This window comes from Xiphophorus maculatus, chromosome 14 (assembly GCF_002775205.1).
Source record: "Xiphophorus maculatus strain JP 163 A chromosome 14, X_maculatus-5.0-male, whole genome shotgun sequence".
NCBI classification, from domain to species: domain Eukaryota; kingdom Metazoa; phylum Chordata; class Actinopteri; order Cyprinodontiformes; family Poeciliidae; genus Xiphophorus; species Xiphophorus maculatus.
In genome coordinates, this window is record NC_036456.1 from 22,069,231 (window position 1) to 22,086,342 (window position 17,112).

A 17,112-nucleotide genomic window follows, 5' to 3' on the forward strand; every position below is an offset into this window, starting at 1 on the left:
GTCATTTCCGTATAAACGCGTTCTTTGTCAGAGCGCTACCAATTCGTTGCGTTGTTTTGCTAGAGATGTAACAACTGAAAAGCTAAATAAACAGATAAAATATTAATTCATTGAAATCCAATCGAACAATTCAATCAAAATGTAAAATTACTTTATTTATCCCAATGGGAAAATAAATCGTGTTATAACTCATACAGGCAGCATCTCCAGTAGCAGTCAGTGTTGCAACGATATGTAGAAGCTTCGGACTAAAGTGAGAATAAAGTTATATTTTGGAAATAATAATTATTACAACTTTATTCTCGTATTATTTTTGACTTTATCCTCCTGATTTTGTGTTTTTCCTCAATACTCCGTCGTAGAAACCCAACAATAAATAGTAGACATAATTTTTCAATGAAAACTTAATGAATTCATATTTTATCTGCTTTGCTTTAATGATTTTTTACTGTTAGTCACTAGAGGTCAGTATCTGAGGTTGTTCTCGGAGACGCTCCTGTATTTAACTGTAGAAGAAGAAACAAAGCAAAACAACATGGCAGCCTCCGCACAGCATGTTGGACCCACTTCTGAAGAGGCAGACCCACCTGAATGTAACCGAACAGAACCGAATAACGATCCCGGAACATCAGAATCAGAGTCGGAAAGACTGGAGGAAGATGCGGAGGAGGAAGAGGAGCCTCCCGGCCCGAAGATCCGGGAAACCCCGCAGGACATCCAGCTGGAGGCCATCGCCAACACGGTGGCTCTGCACCCCAGCAGGGACGTCTTGGTGTGCGGGGACGTGGACGGGGACGTGTACGCCTTCTCCTACTCCTGCACGGACGGAGAGAACCGGGAGCTGTGGTCGTCCGGGCACCACCTGAAGTCCTGCCGCCAGGTGCGCATCTCGGCGGACGGGCTGAAGCTGTACAGCGTGTCCCGGGACAAGGCCGTCCACCTGCTGGACATGGAGCGGGGGCAGCTGGTGTCACGGATCCGGGGGGCCCACGGGGCCCCCATCAACAGCCTGCTTCTGGTGGACGAAAACATGCTGGCCACCGGAGACGACGGAGGCACCCTGAAGGTCTGGACATGGACACTGGACAGAAACGCTGGGGGAAAAGTATTTACCCCCCTACAGATCTACTGTGGTTATGAAGGAGAGTTAAGATAAGGAAAACAAGAAAATGTGAGGGCAAAGTCAGAATATTACCAGAAAACAATCATAAAAATACATGAATAAGGTTGTAATAATTCAAGAATAAAGTCATAATATTACCATAAAAATCATAATAGTACGAGAATAAAGTTATTATTTTATCAGAATAAAGTTGGAATATTAGGAAAATGAAGTAAGGCTGCAATTAATAATTATTTTAATAATCGATTACTATATCAAGTATTCTGATGATTATTCGAGTAATCAGATATAAAAATTGGCAGATTTTTTATGTAACTACTTAAGCCTTTTTTCATGCAATATTAAAATACATTACAATATGCAACTAAACAAATAATTAATTTTTTTAAACAAGAAGATGAACATTTTATTGCGTACCATTTTCTGTGCAGGTGTGGGACATGAGGAAGGGAACAGCCATCATGGATATGAAAAACCATGAGGATTATATCAGCGACATAACTGTGGACCAGAACAAGAGGATTCTTCTCACTGCCAGGTAATACACACCTTTAACTGGGCCCGGATCGCAAGTCCAATATTTTTATTTTTAAAAGTTCACAGTATATTCTGTTATAGTTTTTCACAGTATATTATTAATTTTGGGGCCTGCCATAGCAATGCATAGGAGAGCAGCCGATGCAAAGCTCATTGCCAAATTAAAATGTTTACATCCTGAATGGAGTAAATCATTGTTAGTCAACATGCTAGTGATAACTCGTCCTTGTTGTAGTCTTACATAATAGTTACTCTATATGCTAATGATATAGCCATAATGCTAACTTTAGCCTGAAATAAGCATTCTAGCTAATTTTTGATATATTAGCCACATTTAGTGAACTAAATGGAGTAAGTGAAAGTAAGTCCACATGCATCTTAGCTAATTTTAGCTTATATACTAATGTTTGCATAATAAATGGGGTAAGTCAATTTTTGGTTAATATGCTAACGATACGCCACATTGTTAACTACATTTTAGCTAATATTAGCATTGTTGCTAATTTCAGCATCAGAACCCCTGGTTGGACAGGCCCCTTTAAATTTCTTCAGAAATGTTCTAGTTATTAGTATTATTAGTTTAATTGTTGTCATTGTTAATACTGTTTTTTATATGTTTGTTTTAAAACTTTAAGAACTTTTACTCTGTGAACCTTGTTTCTACTCTGGTCAGTTTCAGAACCAGGACAGATTTATGTCGGAGTTGTTTTTGGTTTCTCTGTGAAAGCCTGATTCTCTTGCTGATGTCCAATGTGACTGCTGGGTCCTCAGTGGGGACGGCACCATGGGCGTCTTCAACCTGAAGCGGCGGCGCTTTGAGCTGCTGTCGGAGTACCAGAGCGGCGATCTGACCTCGGTGGCGGTGATGAAGCGAGGGAAGAAGGTGGTCTGCGGCTCCAGCGAAGGAACTGTTTACATCTTCAACTGGAACGGCTTCGGAGCCACCAGCGACCGCTTCGCTCTGAAGGCGGAGTCGGTGGACTGCATCGCGCCAATTACAGAAAACATCATGTGCACGGCGTCCATGGACGGATACATCCGGTTAGTTAAGTTACTCCTAACATAATAACTCAAATCATCCTTTAAGGGTTTAACCATTAACATGGCCTCCCTGTCTCCTGTCAGAGCCATCAACCTTCTCCCCAACCGGGTCATCGGATGCATCGGGCAGCACGTCGGCGAACCCGTCGAAGAGATCGCCAAGTCCTGGGACTCCCGCTTCCTGGTCAGCTGTGCCCACGACCAGCTCATCAAGTTCTGGGACATTTCTGGTTTGCCCAAACTGAGCGTGGACGAATACCGCAAGAGGAAGAAGAAAGGTGGGCGGATGAAGTCGCTCACCAAGAAGGCCCTCGGCGACAATGACTTCTTCTCTGGACTTGTGGAGGAAACTGAGAAAAAAGAAGAAGAAGAAGAACAGGAAGAAGGTGATGATAGCGACAGCGACAGTGGGAGTGACTGAAACGTTACTGCGCCGGCGGACATTTTGTTCAGAGTGTGGAAAACTTGTTCATGAGTTGGCATGAGCTGCTGCTTTGGTTCTGGTTCAGTCCAATAAATGAGTCAAATGCTGGGAAAAGAAACAAAGTGACTTTAAACTTAATAAACTACTCTGACAGACAGACTCTGCTCCAGATGGATCACTCACTTTACTTTGTACAACTGATGAAAATTCATTTTGAAAATGTTGTGAAGATGTTGAAAAGTTTAGAGTGTAAAGATTTTGAGTATCAGTTTCCAGTGACGGCCTTTATGCAAAAGAAACTAACACTGCCATTACTCCAACTACAGACCTCAAAGAGTCCGTTGTATTTTATGTGTTAAATAAATAAAAAGTACTTCATAACCATGAAATGGAAGTAAGATAATACATGTTTTTCAAGATATTTTACCAAATAAATCTGAAAAGTTTTGAGTTTTTTCATCTTAACCCTCCTGAGTCATAAAGTTGTTGAACTTTAAGTGTTTTGGTTCTTTAATAATTGCAGTGCATCAAAAAACAATGTAAAAATATATTATGGCTTCACTTTTATATTTTTCATGGTTGCAGACATTTTGTCAAGGTAGATAAAGCGGTTTTGATATGACGCAAACACCCCCCAAATCTGTCGGCGGTTGGTACCGACCACCGGACGTTGGTACGGTCCAGGATGGCGGGAAAAACGTCAGCGACTACGTCACAGGAGTGAATGGGCCAATATGGCGGCGAGCGTCAGAATGTAGCTTCGCAACGAGATGTTTTATTTAAACTACTGTTGATCCAAGAAGATTGTCTTTTAGTTTCAGGTGAGCAAACGGAAATGCGAACATTTTATAAAACCACAACGACTATCTGAACCGTTTCCGTTTAGACTGACTGACAATTAGCACACCCGCTAGCTAGCTAGCTAGCAGGTATGAGTGTATTTGTAAACAATGAGTGAACATGATGATACGAAGCGAAACCTGCTGAGTTAGACCGAAAAATCTCTAAAAACGGATCATCCTGAACCCTCAGGGCTGTAACAGCGAAGAAAGCGGGGAGACGAAGCTGTTTCCACCGATTATGTGGAGTGTTTGGTAAAAGTCTACATCGGTTTGCTAACTGAAATTACGACATTTTAAAGCTAATCCGTAAATATGTAAACAATGTAAACAGAATATGGTCCACAAAGTTAATATGCTAACGAAGAGACAGGTGGTCAGGAAAAGCTCTCAGTGTTCTCTGCACCTGTAGAGCAGATCACAGGTAAACGGCACACCTGGCAGCTAAACCAGCAAAATGATGACATCACATGACTGATCTGTTCAAATACACAAGGTTGGTCAACCTGTGGGAGAGCAAATCAGCAACCAAACTTTCATTACTGCTGTTATTTCTGTAAACCTTTTGTTTTTGCTCAACTTGATGCTCCGTTCATGTTTCACTGATGTTGTTTGGTTTTACCTGCTTTAGATGAGTTATTAGAACAAACAAGAAACATGATTTTAAATGGCAAAAATGTATTGAAGAAATCACTAAATTAATAAATGGACTCCATGAATCTGTGGTCATCACTAATATCATATCTGTTTTCAGCTTTCCTTAAGTCGCTTTCTGGAGCAGCAGGATGTCTGGAAAACTCGGTAACCCTCTGAAGGCCGGCGACCTGGTGTTCGCCAAGATGAAAGGCTTTCCTCACTGGCCGGCTCGGGTAAACAAGCAGACAACACAGCCTTCATCACACACAGCTGTTCTGACCTGGGATGCTTTAACCCGTCTGTGTTTGTAGGTCTGTAAATCAGAGAACGGCTACCGGAAGCGAGTCCCGGTCTACTTTTTCGGGACCCATCAGATGTATGTTCTCTCAGCAGTCAATCAGATTCTTCCCTCTGTGTGCGTCTTTAACCCGGCTGTGGTCGTTCTCTCCCCAGAGGCTCCGTCACGCCGGAGAACGTCGCTCCGTACGTCGGCAACAAGCTGAAGTACGGCAGCGGCGTCCGCATCAAAGGCTTCGCTGAGGGGATGTGGGAGATCCAGAACACGCCCGGCCTCGGCAGCAAACTCAAGGTGAGTTCAAACTGGCTTCTGCTTAAAATGTATTTATTAAATTTATTTGACAGGTACAGACAAACTAAATACACAAATCTGGAACAAACTTCCAGAAAACTGCAGAACAGCTGAAACACTGAACTCCTTGAAGTCTGGACTAAAAACCCAGCTGGTTAGATCCTCTTCTGGAAGATAATAAATGAAACATTGAGCAAAATATTTGATGTGTAATGACGGCACTTGACAAAATGTAAAAATGTTTTCTGGTTTTCTCAGTTGTTGACAGTGTGGTGTTTCATGAAGACTCTACACTGTATTTTAGTGGTTTTATGATGTTTTACTAGCGCTACAGCTTTAGCTATGATGCTCCACTTGGGTGAACTATAAAATGTTATTGGAATTGGTTTGGGTTTATTTAAAATGTAATGAACACAGAGATGGAAAAGAGGATTAAAGGATTTTTACAGACTCTGTTGTGTTTTCTCTACAGGTTCAACCAAAGATCTGCACTAAAAAAACACCAGCAAAACCAGCTTCTTCTTCTACTACACTCTCCAGATCTACTCCTGCAACCTCCAGAAAAACTCCTGCAGCTAAAACTCCTGATGGAAAACCTAAAGGAGTTTCTGCTCCCACTAAGTCTGAGTGCAACACTAAACCTGCTTCAAGCAGAAGCACCCCGAGTCGAGCTTTGGGTGAGAAAGAAAGTTCAGAGAGATCCACAAGAACGTCATTTCGATTGGCTCCAGATAAAACAACCCAGACCAAACCAGATCTGGACGCTCCAGATCGTCCTGCAGCGACAAGATTCTCTTCCAGGTTTACTCCTGATCAACCTGTAGAAACAAAGCAAGATAAAGAAACACTAGACTGTACCACAGCTACAAGATCCTCGTCTAGATTAGTTCAATCTGTAGAACCAAAACTAGATAAAGAAACTCATGTGGAGGCTATAAGAACCTCGTCTAGATTGTCTTCAGATGAAAACATGAACTCTGCACTGGGCAAAGAGTCTGCAGAACCTCCAGCAGCTGCAGGCGGGTTGTCTAAGTCCGATCCAGATGACTTCACACAGTCTGCAGAGCGTAGAGAGGTTAGATTAGAGTTAACCAGGTTATCTTCTACAGAGTCCAGTCAGGGTGAAGACTCTGCAGATCAGACTGCATCCAGGTTAGCTCCAGATAAACCAACAGACTCCAAACTGGAAAAAGAAACCGGAGAAGAAGATACCACAGAGTCCAAACAGGTTAAAGAACCAGCAGAGCAGCCGGCTGCTACTAGAACCTTATCCAGATTAGCTCCAGAGAAACCAACGGGTCCAAAGCCGGATCAGGAAGCAGGAAAGGTCGCTGCGGCGACGAGAAGCAGGAGGTCGGCGAGCGGTGGGTCACTGGCTGAACGGTCGATCGAAAAGGAAACTCCAGCTCAGACTAAAGGAGAGGTAGGAACCAAAAATGACTCAAATCTGCAAAGAGTTTTGAACATTAAGGCAAATTAGATCTAACATGCTGGACAGACCTGATATGTTCAGTTTCTGCTCAGCTGTAGTTTTTACAGTTTCATTTCCCCTCAGGTGAGATCAGGAAGAGCTTCTTCTGCCTCTGATGGAAAACCTGCAGCAGGATCGACAGGAAGTAAACCTCAGGCCAAGAAGGAAATGGCGAGCAGCGGCGCGCAGGAAGCTGCTGCAGGACGAGTTTCCACCCGGAGCAGAGCGACAGAATTAAAGGTGACCGCCGGGATTTCATGAAAACTGTTTCCTAATTTATAAATGCAGCTGTTTGTGAGACTTAAAGTAGTTAGAATGGGAAAAAGAAGACATCAATAAATCCAATATTCACATTTTTATTTGATTGTTTTTATTTTGGAAAGAAGGAAGCAAACTCTTTGATTTTGAAGGGTTAAATTTGAATATTATCTGTTGATAGAGTTCACTTGTTAGCTCAGTAATGCTACGCTCTGCCATCAGCTGTTGCTAACGCTACATGGGATAACGCCTGCTCAGTGGTTGCTAAGTTACAGACACAACAACCAAAAGCAGTCATGTCAATATGTGTGCATCTTAACGATGCCTGTGTCTGTTGTTGGCCTCCAACCTGAACACACTTCCTCTGCACAACCTGCTCCTGGCAGAGCTGATCACCAGGAGTTTCTGCTCTGTGTTTAGTTCAGAGGAAACCTGTGACCAATAGACCTGCAACAACTTGATGAGAGCAAAGCAAATGAGCTCTACTGTGGATGTGTCAAGATTTATATTCAGAAACTTTTATTGTTCCTTAAATGGAACCAAAAATTAATCAAAACGGTTAATATAAATTATGTAAATCAGTTTCAGGAACTGTTATTTCTTCTTGTTTTACAGACAGACTGGAATAGAGAGGGATTATATAAAATATTAAAATTGACTCAAAAAAGCTCTGTTAAGTTAGAGTGACTTCAGTCAGAGGCTCGGAAACCCTGCAACCCAGACGGCTACAGATGGATAACTTACTGTCCTGATGCTGCATGACTTTCTGTCTGGATGAATGAACAGAGAGTCGATTGTCCTTCATTAAGCTTTCAGAGGTTCCCACTTCTGATACCAACATCAGAGACACAAAGAGAAAAGCTAAATATGATGTAAAATAATAAATGCTGCAGATATTAACATCGGATCATTTCAGCTGCAGTTAGACTCAGCAGCTCAGTGAGTTTAATAAAGAATGAATTGAGATTTCTTGTCCTGGAAGCTGATATCAGTGATGAAACGTATCCGCTCTGTTTCCTCGGCAGCTCAGCGACATTCCAGACTTACCGCCTTCCAGGAAGAGGAGAAAAGATGCAGGAAAGGTAAAGACCCAGGAGGCCAAGAGGAAGAAAGAGGAGAAGGACGAGAAACTGAGTCTGAGCAGCGAGGACAGGATGAAAGATCAGACTGAGAGTAGAGCGTCGAAAAGAAAGATGGAGGAGGAGAAAACCGAGGAAGGAAGAGAGAAAGTAAAGATGAGGAGGAGCAAGAAAGACAAGGAGGCAAGAGAGAAAGAAATGAAGACAATAAAGATGAGAAGAGAAGAAAACTCTGAGGGAATAAATAAGAGGAAGGCAGACAAAGAGACAAAAACATCTGAGAAAACCAGTGAGACCCAAAAGGACGAAGCAGAGGAGATAAACGAGAAACACGAAGACAAAAGAGAAGAAATGAAGGTCAGGAGGACGGAGGGAGAGAGGGATTCATCTGAGGAGACAAAGAGAGGAGAGAAAGACGAGGACAAAACAGAGGGAATAAAAACGAAAAAAGTTCAAAAAGAAGAGGAGAAAACTGAAGCAACAAAGGGAAATGAGGAGGAAGAGAAACACCAAGAAAACCTGGAAGCAAAGAAGACGAGGAGCGAGGAGGAAGAAATGGAGGGAAAGATGAGAAAGAAAAGCAAGAAAGAAGAGGAGAAAACGGAGAACAAAACCAGAAAAGCTGAGAAACCCAGAGAGAAAACAGAAGAAAGAGGAGAAGGAACGAAGGTCAGGAGAGCAGAGAAAGAGAGAAAAGAGGAGGAAGAGGAACGAGTGAAGACCAGGAGAGGTGAGAGTAAAGAACAGAAGGAAGACAAGAAAACCAAAGAGAGAAGGAAAAGAAAGAAAGAAGAAAAAGATAAACCAGAACCAAGCTTAGAGAAAACGAGAGAAATGAAGCAGAAGACGACAAAAGATGCTGATGGAGAGAAAGATGTGAGGGAGGAGAGAAGGAGAGAGGAGAAAAAGAAGAAGGTACAGAAGAAAAGAAAACAGAAGAGCATGGGAGAGGAGGAAGAAAAGAGAGGACTGCAGTCTGCAAGACGAGAGGAAGAGGAGGAGGCGAAGAAGAGAAAGGATGGAGATGAAGAGACGGCAGAGGAGAAGGAAGACGAGGTAAAGCTGCGACTTGTTTTCTGGCTTCCAGCGTAGAAACGCAGAAATCATTCTGGACATGAAATGAACTCCATAGTTTACAAAACAGACACAAATATAGAAAATAAATCTAATGTAGCATTTCTAGAAATTAACCCCAAAATTTACAAAAACTCCCAAAACAAAGATGGAGAAGGAAAGCAGAGAAAAGTTAAAGACAGTAAACACAAATGTCTTCCTTCCATTGACTTTACCGGATTGTTTTTGCTGCGTTTGTCACAGAACATGCAGCCGTGCTGCTGACCTGCTCAACAATTAAACAGGAAGTACAAAAATCACCAAACTGAAATTATTCATGTTTCTTTTATCCCTCAGTTAAAAATGCAAAAATATGTTGTGAAATATTTCTCCATTACCTTCACAACAATAACTAAAACATGTAATATTTTACATTGGCCTCAATGTTTACAGTTATTTAAGTTTTAATACGTTTTCAGTTTTTAAGCCTATAAAATGTTTAAATTTATTCCCAGCAACAAAAGTAAGAATTTCCCTTTACAAGTTTCTCCAGAGGTAACGGATGTGTGTCAGTCTGTTAAACAAATGATTGTGGCGCAACTTATCACAAAATAAAAATCTAATAATAAAAATAAAAAAGGCTAACTAAAGAGCCATTCATGAATTGCAGTCAGGGGCCACACAAAAAGAATCCAAGGGCCACAAATGGCCCCGGGCCACACTTTGGACACCTTTCTAATTTCTAACACTTTGAAACACCAGAGGCAGGAGCAGCTGGCGGCGCGGCGGGAGAGTCTGATCGAGTCGCTGAGAGACCTGCTGAAGACGAAGGAGATGACGAAGAGCTCCCAGTAAGGAAGACGAGTCGCTCTTCATCCGTCCCAACCGGTCCAGTGAAGGCCTAACTCCTCTCTGCTGGGTTTGTGTTTCCATCAGGGATGGAGGAAAGACTGCAGACAGGAAGACGCCGCCCAAAGGTGGAGCGGAAAGACGGAAAGGAGAGAAGACGGACAGAGGAGGGAAATCGTCCACCAGAAAGTCAACGAGCAAGACGAAAGGAGAGAGAGCGTCCAACCAGAGGACAAGTTCAGACATGAAGACGGACGGACAGAAAGAAGAGAAGATGAATGAAAGCACCAGAAGAGACAAGATGGCCACCAGGAAGTCCACAGCTGAGAGGAAGAAGACAAGTAAACGAGTGGAGAAGGATTCAAGGCAAAAGACGACGGTGGAGACGAAGGGGAGTGAAGACGGGACGGAGAGAGGAACCAGGAAAACCACAGAGGACAAGACTGGTGGGAAGGAGGAAAAGATGTCCACTGGAGGGTCAGCTGTGGAAGTGAAGAAAGATGGACAGAAGGTAGAAAAGGACGAAAGGGAAGAGAAGACCAAGAGCAAAGAAGACGAGACGAAGCAGCAGAAAGACGAGAGGAAGATAATCGGAAAGATCGTTAAAGCCAATCAGGGAACGAAGATCCATGTTAAGACCATGATGGGAGGACTGACCAAAGGATCTGGAGAGGAGGAGGTGAAGAAGAAGAAAGAGGAGGATGGAGGGAGAAAGGAGGAGGTGAAAAAGACTTTAGAGATGGAAAAAGAAGAAAAAACGGAGAAGGCAGCCAAGAAGTTTGATGCTAAAAACTCAGAAACGGAGGAGAAAAAAGCCAAAAAGGAAGAGCAGAAGAAAAACGAAGCTGAAGAAAAGGTGACAAGAAAAAAGGAAGAGCAGAAAAACCCGGAATGCAGGAAGGAAACAGAGGGGATGAGATTAACACGGGAACAGAGGAAGAAACATGATGGTGAGTCTCAGGAAAAGAAAAAAGAGAGAACGAGATCGCGGCGACTGGAGGAGAGTAAACCGCAGAAGAAGAACAAGGAAGAGAAGAAGAGTGGGGCCGACCAAGCGCAGGCTGCGGCTGAATGTTTACGGATTGAATCTGCTGCCAAAGACGCGGCGCCAGCGGAGAAGGAGGCCACTGAAAGAGAGAGTCCGACCGGGACGGATCAGAAGAACTCCAGTTCCACGCTGACGGACTCGACTCTGCACCGGATCAACGGAGACCTTCGCATCTCTCTGAAGACGGACAAACCTGTAAGACAATTTTACCAGAAAAAAACAAGTGAAATAAAACTCCCACCACAGTGACAGCAGTGTGGTGGTGTTTCTGTCTCCAGGACATCAGGAAGTGTCTGTCGGCGTTGGACCAGCTCAACATGCTGTATGTGACGTCTGAACACGTCCAGAGGCACAGCGAGCTCATCGCCACGCTCAGGAAGGTAAACCTGAGTCACATGACCGGGAAAAAACGGAAATATTGAGATTTACTAGCTTACACCACTGGGCAATGGTACAAAAACACTTTCTTTTTTTTTGTTGACAACTTTAGTTTGTGAATTGAAGCTCCTAATTATGAAGACCTTCTTCTTTTAGGACCTTTTATCATCATTCTTAGTTGTTTTTTGGTAAACCTGGTGTTTGTCCCTCTGACCGCTGTGGATGCCTAGATGCGGTACTACCGGGCCAACCAGGCCATCATGGACAAGGCCTCCATGCTCTACAACCGCTTCAAGAACGCCTTCCTGGCGGGCGACGGCGAGGAGGTGGTGAGCGCCGCCTTCCTGCGCTCGCTGCTGCAGGAGAAGGAGGAGACGCAGCTGATGAGGGAGAAGGAGGAGGCGAGCGAAGGAGAGGTGGAGAAGCTGGAAGCAAAAGGTAATGAAACGAAATGTTCATGACGTTAAAATAATAAAATATTAGAAGAATCTGAACTTCAAAACTGGTTGAAAACGAGATTCTTCTGAATATTTTACATGAGATTCTGTTTCTTTAATCTTTTTATTTCCTCGTGTTTTAATTATTTCTGATCTTTTGTTTTTAATCATATTTTTCTAAAAATCATTCTTTGAAATCTGTGACTGTTGTTAATACAAGTAGATTTAATAAATGCTATTATATTTACTACTTTTATGATTAATCTAATTGTTTATGATCATGTTTTATTCAGATGAAATTTGTAAAATATACTTTTTTTTCTTTTTAAATTAGAGATTTGTAGCATTTTTATTTAAACATGTATCAGTTATTGATTGTAAAATAGAAATCATGTTAATAAAAACAGATATATTTTGCTGCTTCTTGTTGTCATCTCCAGTGGATTCCTCCTGAGACCCGGACCGGACCGGACCGGACCGGCTCTGATCCCGTCACAGCAGCTGCTGTAGTTACTGCTGGACGTCCTGCTGTATTTTATGTCCCAGTGGAAACTGTAACGCCTCCATGTGTCACGTCTCCCACTTTGTTTCTGATTTAATCTTTAATTTCAGTCAGCAGCATTAATACTGATTTAAACTTTTAGAGTCTTTTTAATTAAACTTTAACTAAAACACTGAGTAACTTGTGCTAATTTTTACTTCCTGTGTAAAGTTCCTAATCTCACACTTGAACTCCTCTGGTGCATTTGGCCCATCTTGCCCTCAGAGAAGGGGCTGATGGGAAACGTAGTTGTTCTTTGATTTTATTTAAACGTGTGAATGAGACATAAAGCATTAAACCCGGGCAGGATGTTGTAAACCCGACAGAACGGTGCTGCAGAGACAAGTCTGTGTTGTTTTTGTAAAAATCTGGACTTTCTTTTTCTTTTCTTTTTTAAAGTTGCTGCTTCTTCAGGTGTTTTTATTTGTGTTTGTTAGTTTTCAGTAACCTGTCTGTGACCGACTGCTGCTGCTGTCTTGTAAATCTGTATTTTTCTGATGTTTTTCCACAAACTTGATTGAATTAAAATCCTAATCAGTGCCTGGTTTTTACAGAACATGTCCTCCTTTGTACAAAGTGTTGATTTTAAGACGGTTTTGCTGAAACTGCTTCTAGTTTTCATCACAATATGAACCTAAAGTTAAAAAAATATTAATACTTCTGGCAGATTTAAAGTTTTTATTTAAGAATGAGTTTGTCTAATCAGAAATGATGAAACAATAGAAATGCAGGACAAAGGTGGGTTTTATTTATTAATAAAACCTGTAATTATTAATAAACCCTCCAATAATCACAAGGCCTCTCTGCCATCACCCTAATCTTTTCAGATAAAATCAAGTCAGGGCTTTAACTGGACCTCTTTAAAACATTAACATTATATCCAGCTAATAGAAACTTGTATATAAATTGAAAAAGTCTTCACACCTTATCAGTTGTACCAGTCTGTTCAGTTCAGCTAAAAATGAACTGATTCATGTTCATAGTTCAACTCTCCTTGATTTAGTTCATGTTCATTTTTCATATTTCACCTGAAGTAAAGACTTACAGGATGCAAAACAGCTGGTGTTGTTTGGTAGATCATCGGTTTGCGGTCAGTCAGCGGTCAGCCGGCGCTGACCTCCAGGGAAAATGAAAACATAAAACTGATTAAATGTTCAGTTTCAGTCTGAGGATTGTTGTTGAATTTTTATTTTTTCTCTGGTGTTCATCCATGATTCACCTGAAGATAATTTCAGCCAGTGGAGCTGTTCTCAGTCGGTTGCCGTGGCAACAGCAGGTGTGCGTGTGGAGAGCCGACAGAGAGAGAGAGGAAGAATACCGAGTGTTTTTTGAGCTGTTTTTCTGTAACTTCTGAAAGTTCAATAAAAACTTGACTAACTGCCTCATTTTTTTGTAGATCACAATATTTACAACAGTCATCAAATAGAATGAAATACTTAATAAACAAACTTTCGGCATTCATGTAACATTAAATCAACTGTCCAATGTTGGTTTAGTCTGCTGTTACATTTAGACGGAAACCAAACTGTTGAAATATTTTAGCATCTTTAAATGAAGCCATATTTTATATAAATCTGATCAGAAGTCCAAGCGATGCGGCCATTTTGGATTCCTGCTCATTCTGCATTGGAACTGTTGGTTTTACAGACATGACTCCAGCTGTAGTGGCTGGTCAGTGCAGTCCAGTCCGTTAACATATTGATGTTTTGGACAACATGACTCCACCATCAGCTCTGTCTCCTCTAAAATAACCAACCCTGACAACAGCCAAACCATCTACAAGAACGCCATCATGACACAGAACCTCTCCCCTGGAGGAATCACTCGCCAAGACCAGGTCTACATCGGGTTTTCCTGCGTTGAGACCCAGCTGGACATACAGACGGTGGCTTTCAGGATCAAAGACAGGTGGGTGTTGATCCCATCAGGTAAACTTGTGGTTTTAGTTTCAGAATCAGGTGAAAAAGATTCAGTAAAACATTACAGAATAGTTTGGTCAGTTTCTGTAGGAATAGATTGATATAACAGAGTCCAATCCTTTCTCTTTATGATTCAGGTCAATGTGATTTTACAGATTTGGCCAAAAGCTTAAACACTCTATGAAATACTAGATGTAGCTACGCTGTCCTATCATAGATATATGTTGCATAGAAAACATAACTTTGAAGAGTTGGAAGCTTTTAGACTCCTGTAACTTGGGTCGTTCCTTCATCAACGTGTCTGTAGCGTAAAGTTGAGCTGAATGCAGTTTGGTTCCCCTACGAGATGAACCCGTCGTCATAGCAACATCGTGACGGCCCACAGCGTCTGTTGACGAGGGCAGTGATTGGATGTGGCCTGTGAACAGGCAGGAAGCAGAGGGGAAATAATGGGAGGCAAAACAGGTGCAGAAAACCAAGACATAACAAAACCTACTAGAAAGAAAAGAAGCTCCGGTTAAGCTGACGTAAAAACTGAACCACCAAGGAGACGACCACAGCTAGCATCTCCATATGACAGTACAAACCTGCTGGATGCAGAAAGCAAAGTAATAAAATCTTTGAGCAGTCAGAAGTAGAAGCAGACTCCTGCCAGCTGTGTGTGTCCTCTGCAGCTCTGTGGTTCAGTTCGTCTCATCCGGACCTTGGAATTACTCTCTGACCATGAAGGCCTACACCGACGCCAACCGAACTCAAGCTGTGGCCTCAAACACCGAAGTTCGCCTGAACCAGAAGATCTGGGTGGAGCTGGATGCCGACGGCCTGGATGAAAGCCTGGTTGCCGTGGTGATGGACTCCTGCTGGGCGACGGACCAGGAATCGGCCAACGCTAGCCGTAAATATTACCTGATCGAGAACGGGTGAGACCGCTGCCCATATTCAGCCTCTGTGACCTTTCTAACCTCTCTGATCCGACCACCAACGTTTGATTTGACGCTTGTGAGCAGTTGTCCAAACCCTGAGGACCAGACGGTGAGCGTGGAGGCAAAAGGAAGGGGAACCTCCAACTCCTTCTCCTTCAACATGTTCCAGTTCACTGGGAGCTCAGCTCAGGTCTACCTGCACTGCAAACTGCAGCTCTGCATCAAACAGGAGAACACCTGCGTCAAGGTGCAGCTTCTCTGAATCTCACTCACCTCAGGATGTTTGACGCTAACACACTATGAGAGACAAAGTTCAGCTTTGACAGTCATTGAAACGCAGACTTGTCTGTCCTTCACTTCTAGACGTGTGCTGGAACTCGGAGACGCAGATCTGTCCGGTCCCAGTCTGGAGCTGCTGCCTTCATCAGCATGGCTTGGACTGCCTAGGTAAGACTGTCTGTTATTCTGACATATTATTATTATTATTATTGTTATTCACATTTATAATTGTTCCTTCCCATTAATCCTTTAGTGATTATCTCAGATGGGGTCAGTGGATCAGTAGCTTGAACTCTCCACTAGGGGTCAGAACTACTGGTCTAGTTTACGGTAACACCGCTGGATCTTTAGACACGGTTGCAGGATCATGAAAATGAAAACCTCAAACTCTGATAGTCGTCACATCAATGGAGACAGAAATAGAAACGGACAAAGTTCCTGATGGATGGGAAGAGAGACCAAGCTTGAACTTTTTACAGGGTTTGTTTTTGTGACAAAATGTTGGTGTTGAGCTTTTTAAAGGAAGATTTCCTGAGTTTTGCACATAATGTTTGAGTTATTAAAATATGAGGGGAAAAACTTTTCATCATCTTGTAAAGCTGATGTCCAGTTGAACCACAGCAGTTTGTGAAGTCTGGTTCAAACTTTGCTCCTGTTGTCTTTTCAGGTGAAGGACCTCAAACTCCATGAAGATCCAGTCTGTGGACCGGTTCTGATCCAGACCCGGGTGTTATGAGGAAATCTCTGACACATAGCGGTTCTACTGCTGAGCGTTTCTTTGTTTTAATCAAATGTGGTGAAGGGAAGTGAGTGAAACACTAAACTAATCAGAGTTTATAGTTGGTCTTCAATGAAAGAAGCTTTTTGATTCTCACCTTGTCTGAGCTCAACACATTGTAGATGTGAAACATCCCATAATGCACAGAGGAAAACAGAGAGCAGAATGAGGCTGCAGTGGTTCACAGTGAGCTTCAATGTTTCAGTCAGCTCTACAATCAGGAGGAATTTGATTTCATTTCTAGTCTCAATGATCAGTAAAGGTTTAGCAGGGATTGGTGGCTGTTACTGAGCCGTTTTTCTTCTTCTGAAGCTGAAATTTACAGAAACTCCAACATGACGTTTGTAGGTTGATGTCAGTTTTTAACATCTATAAAATTATTATCAAGTTGAGTTTTCAATTCAGAAAGTTAAAGCAGAGTTTTAACTCTTACAAATGTAAAACTGGAGCACTTCCCCCTCTTGTGGCTACAATTTGTATTACATACAAGCTTTAACTGGTCATTTGTTTTAATTCTTCTAAACTTAGACAGAATAAAAGCCATTTGAGGTCAAATAAATGATTTTTTTCCATTCTGCTTTCGGCCTTTTGTAGTTTTTCTTCAGTCTTTGGATGGATTGTTGTTGTTTTATGTTTGGTTTTCATGTTGGACATCTGATGTGCGGCGGCGACATAAAGATCAGCACTTTTGATTTCTAATCACTAAAATATTAAAGTGTGCAATGATGATTATTAATCAAACATTTTTAGTTTTTATAATAACTACTTTGGATGAAGGTGATTAAAGTTGTAATTCATGTTTTAATCAGCAAATAAACCTTAAAAATAAAAGTGTGTATTTGGTCTTTTATTCATGTTGAATATCCAGGTCGGCGTGGGATATTTATGTATTTAGATTACAAAAGGCATT

General features: G+C 42.1%; 3 protein-coding genes across 5 annotated transcripts; all 3 read left to right on the forward strand.

Moving 5' to 3' along the window:
- Positions 1 to 520: 520 nt before the first annotated feature.
- wdr55 (WD repeat domain 55) lies at positions 521 to 3,514 on the forward strand. The gene is made up of 4 exons (XM_005812400.2): positions 521 to 1,066; positions 1,555 to 1,661; positions 2,432 to 2,701; positions 2,786 to 3,514. Exons 1-4 carry the CDS (start codon positions 536 to 538, stop codon positions 3,120 to 3,122), a joined length of 1,245 nt encoding a protein of 414 aa, XP_005812457.1. The 5' UTR covers positions 521 to 535; the 3' UTR covers positions 3,123 to 3,514.
- A 327-nt stretch (positions 3,515 to 3,841) lies between these two features.
- LOC102222984 (trichohyalin-like) lies at positions 3,842 to 12,843 on the forward strand. 3 transcript variants are annotated; one of them, XM_023346562.1, is made up of 12 exons: positions 3,842 to 3,946; positions 4,719 to 4,833; positions 4,912 to 4,976; positions 5,054 to 5,189; positions 5,662 to 6,612; positions 6,745 to 6,900; positions 7,944 to 9,053; positions 9,813 to 9,901; positions 9,987 to 11,142; positions 11,226 to 11,327; positions 11,556 to 11,763; positions 12,170 to 12,843. In XM_023346562.1, exons 2-12 carry the CDS (start codon positions 4,750 to 4,752, stop codon positions 12,214 to 12,216), a joined length of 4,104 nt encoding a protein of 1,367 aa, XP_023202330.1. In that variant the 5' UTR covers positions 3,842 to 3,946; positions 4,719 to 4,749; the 3' UTR covers positions 12,217 to 12,843. The 3 variants fall into 3 exon arrangements, with proteins under 3 accessions (XP_023202330.1, XP_023202332.1, XP_023202331.1); XM_023346564.1 differs by having other exon boundaries at positions 12,203 to 12,843; XM_023346563.1 differs by lacking the exon at positions 3,842 to 3,946 and adding an exon at positions 3,960 to 4,460.
- A 1,840-nt stretch (positions 12,844 to 14,683) lies between these two features.
- On the forward strand, positions 14,684 to 17,033 carry LOC111610894 (uromodulin-like). The gene is made up of 4 exons (XM_023345961.1): positions 14,684 to 15,142; positions 15,230 to 15,392; positions 15,509 to 15,592; positions 16,092 to 17,033. The coding sequence occupies exons 1-3, from the start codon at positions 14,946 to 14,948 to the stop codon at positions 15,590 to 15,592; spliced, it is 444 nt and encodes a 147-aa protein (XP_023201729.1). The 5' UTR covers positions 14,684 to 14,945; the 3' UTR covers positions 16,092 to 17,033.
- The last annotated feature ends 79 nt before the right edge of the window (positions 17,034 to 17,112 follow it).